General features: G+C 49.7%; 1 protein-coding gene across 1 annotated transcript in view; it reads left to right on the forward strand.

Moving 5' to 3' along the window:
* LOC106811090 (pecanex-like protein 4) overlaps positions 1–3301 on the forward strand; it is a 26154-nt gene that overhangs the window by 17976 nt on the left and 4877 nt on the right. The window contains 3 exon segments of the mRNA XM_014814620.1: positions 134–514; positions 839–943; positions 1976–2021. Of these exon segments, the coding sequence (XP_014670106.1) occupies positions 134–514; positions 839–943; positions 1976–2021 (532 nt within the window).

The raw sequence follows: 3301 nt of genomic DNA on the forward strand, positions 1-3301 counted from the left end.
AAAATATAATTGTTTATATATATGTTATTGCACTTCTGTTGCATTGTGTCGTATTTTACGGGCGGCACCCATCGCTCGCGATTCTTTGCGACAACGCGCTCATCGTCTGTCGTCGTCGCCGTCGTCGTTGCAGGCGTCAAGCTGCTGTGCATCGGCGTTGTCATCCATCGCGTCTCTCAGCTCGCTCTCAAGCTCTACCTCTACTTCGTGCTGCTCGGCCACGCATGCGCCGACCGCAAGACGAGGGTCGCCGCCATCTTGCCGGTCGTCGTCGGCAACGCCGTGTTCTTTCCTGTCGTGCTGGCCGTCGTCGCGGCGACGGTGGTGCTCTCCGCGCCACTGCTGCCCGTCTTCACGCTGCCGGCGTTCATCGTCGGGTTCCCGCGCCCGCTCAAGTTCTGGCCAGACGCGGCCGGCTCGTCTTTCAACAGGAACGAGGACACGGTTTACTACCAGCAGCTGGTGGCGCCACTCGCCGCGGCAATGAGCAACGCGATCGCAAACGGCAGTGTGGGTACGCGGCGCGATTTTACGAAATTGCTTCATTCCGTTGCGGTTGCGGTGCGTTTCGAGTTTTTGCTCGAGGGTTGCTGGGAAGCAGCGCGACGTTTTTGCCGAGATGAATGCTGTCGATTGTTTTTTTGTGTCGAATATTCTTCACGAGATGCGTTGCTACTAGCTTGTTTCTACTGATGCGATAATTTGTTCCGTGTGTTTTTGTGCGCGCTGATGCTTTGTGAACTGAACTGCACTAAAATATGCATGTGGCGTGCACATTAAAATTTAATCGTCAGCATGTTTTCTAGTCAAACATTGCGGGTGTTTTTCTGGTTTCTAGGCGATGCTGGACCAGGTTCGCACTATCTTGCTCGCTTTCAGGACAGGCTAGTCTGGATGCACGTACTCGAACGAGGGTACGGCTATCGCATTCTCAGTATCAAAGGTAAATGTCAGCGATAATGGCACACCGCAGAGTGCTGTATACATGGGAATTATTAATCATGGAAATGCTACCTTGTTGTAATTGCGTATGCAGGTGGGTGGTGCATGGTTACCAATGGAAGCCAGTAATTTCTCTATTTAAGCTCATTAGTGCTGCCACACTGTCGATTATTATATGTGCTGCACAGTCGCATATCCATATATGTGCGTGGAGAGATCGCAATTAAGGTCAGTCACGTCAAGCCAATTAGGCTCTGTCATATCTGCTAAACCTTTATTGATGGATTTTTCTGTTGCAATTTGACTGATATCTCTCCATTTAATTATAACGGATGTGTCCCCCTGTTTATCCATCACTGATGTCTCCCCTCCCATGTTCTCCTATTACTAATGGCTTCGCCTGTTCTCATATTTTTTCCTGTTTGTTTCACCCATTACTGATCTCTCCCCCTGTTCTCCCATTACTCTTGTCTCTCTGTTCTCCCATTGCTGTTGTCTCTCTCTGTTCTCCCATTACTCGTGTCTGTTTCTGTGTTCTCCCATTGCTGATGTCTCTCTCTGTTCTCCCATTGCTGATGTCTCTCTCTGTCTCCCATTGCTGATGTCCTCTCTCGTGTTCTCCATTGCTGACTGTCTCTCTCTGTTCTCCCCATTGCTGTGTCTCTCTCTCTGTTCTCCCATTGCTGATGTCTCTCTCTGTTCTCCCATTGCTGATGTCTCTCTCTGTTCTCCCATTGCTGATGTCTCTCTCTGTTCTCCCATTGCTGATGTCTCTCTCCGTGCTTCTGCCCATTGCTGCATGTCTGTTCTCTGTTCTCCCATTGACTGATTGTCTCTCTCTGTTCCCCATTGCTGATGTCTCTCTTCTGTTCTCCCATTGCTGATGTCTCTCTCTGTTCTCCCATTGCTGATGTCTCTCTGTGTTCTCCCATTGCTGATGTCTCATCCTGTTCTCCCATTGCTGATGTCTCTCTCTGTTCTCCCATTACTGATGCTCCCCGTTCTTTCACTACTGATGGCACCATGCACATAGGTCTGCAGCTGGAGAAGACCTCATGCCAGTGTTTCCTTATTTACATGTAACTTGTGTCTCTACCTATTCGTCTATAACTGCTGTCTGTTCACTTCATCTGAACGTCTTTGGGGTTACTTACAACTGTTCCTCTATGCTTACCTGTTACTGATGCGTCTCTCTGTTCATCCACAATTAACATATCTTCCCGTTTATATATCGTCTCCTCCCAGCAATAATGCGCCTGTATGCACCTGCATCGCACACAAGAGATTTAGATGTCTCCCTGATTTCATGGTGGCTCCTGGGTAACCATGGTCTGTTCTTGCTACAGCTGACTTTCCCGCGCTTTATTTTAACCAGGAAAAGTTATAATTAGTTGTGAAGCCATGTCTAAAAATGTTTGTCATAATTTTTGCACGACACTTAATTCTTGCGCCAAAGTTTTACAGTCATGTATTAGCTGTGGCCTCTCCTGCTAATTTAAACATGTGTCTCCCCACCTCTTGACCACCACAACCTGTCACTTCACCCTCTTAATCACCACAACCTGTCTCCCCCACCTCTTGATCACCACAACATGTCTCTTCCCCCTCTTGACCACCGCAACATGTCTCTTCGCCCTCTTGATCACCGCAACCTGTCGCTTCCCCCATTGACCTGTCTCTTCCCCCATTGACCTGTCTCTTCACCCTCTTGACCACCACAACATGTCTCTTCCCCCTCTTGACCATCACAACCTGTCTCCCCCACCTCTTGATCACCGCAACCTGTCTCTTCCCCCATTGACCTGTCTCTTCACCCTCTTGACCACCACAACATGTCTCTTCCTCTCTTGACCCATCACAACTGTCTCCCCCACCTCTTGACCAGCACAACATGTCTCTCTCCCCTCTTTGACTCACTACACACCTGTCTCACCCCACTCTCTTGACACCACAAACATGTCTCTTCCCCTCTGACACCACAACATTCTCTTCCCCTCTTGACCATCACAACCTGTCTCCCCCACCTCTTGACACCACAACATGTCTCTTCCCCTCTTGACCATGCACAACCTGTCTCCCCCGACCTCTGACTCACCCACTAAACATGTCTCTTCCGCCCTCTTGACGGCAGCTACAACCTGTCTCCCCCACCGTGTGCTTGATCACCACAACATGTCTTTCCCCCTCGTTGACCAGCCACAACTGTCTCTTCCCCCTCTTGACGCACTACCAGCCTGTCTCCTCCCATCCTCTGATCACACCACAACATGTTCTCTTCCTCCCTCTTCGACCACCGCAACCTGTCGTCTTCATCCCTTAATCACCACGACCTGTCTCCCGCCACCTCTTTACGCACCAC

Source organism: Priapulus caudatus, unplaced genomic scaffold, assembly GCF_000485595.1.
Source record: "Priapulus caudatus unplaced genomic scaffold, Priapulus_caudatus-5.0.1 Scaffold503, whole genome shotgun sequence".
Taxonomy (NCBI): domain Eukaryota; kingdom Metazoa; phylum Priapulida; class Priapulimorpha; order Priapulimorphida; family Priapulidae; genus Priapulus; species Priapulus caudatus.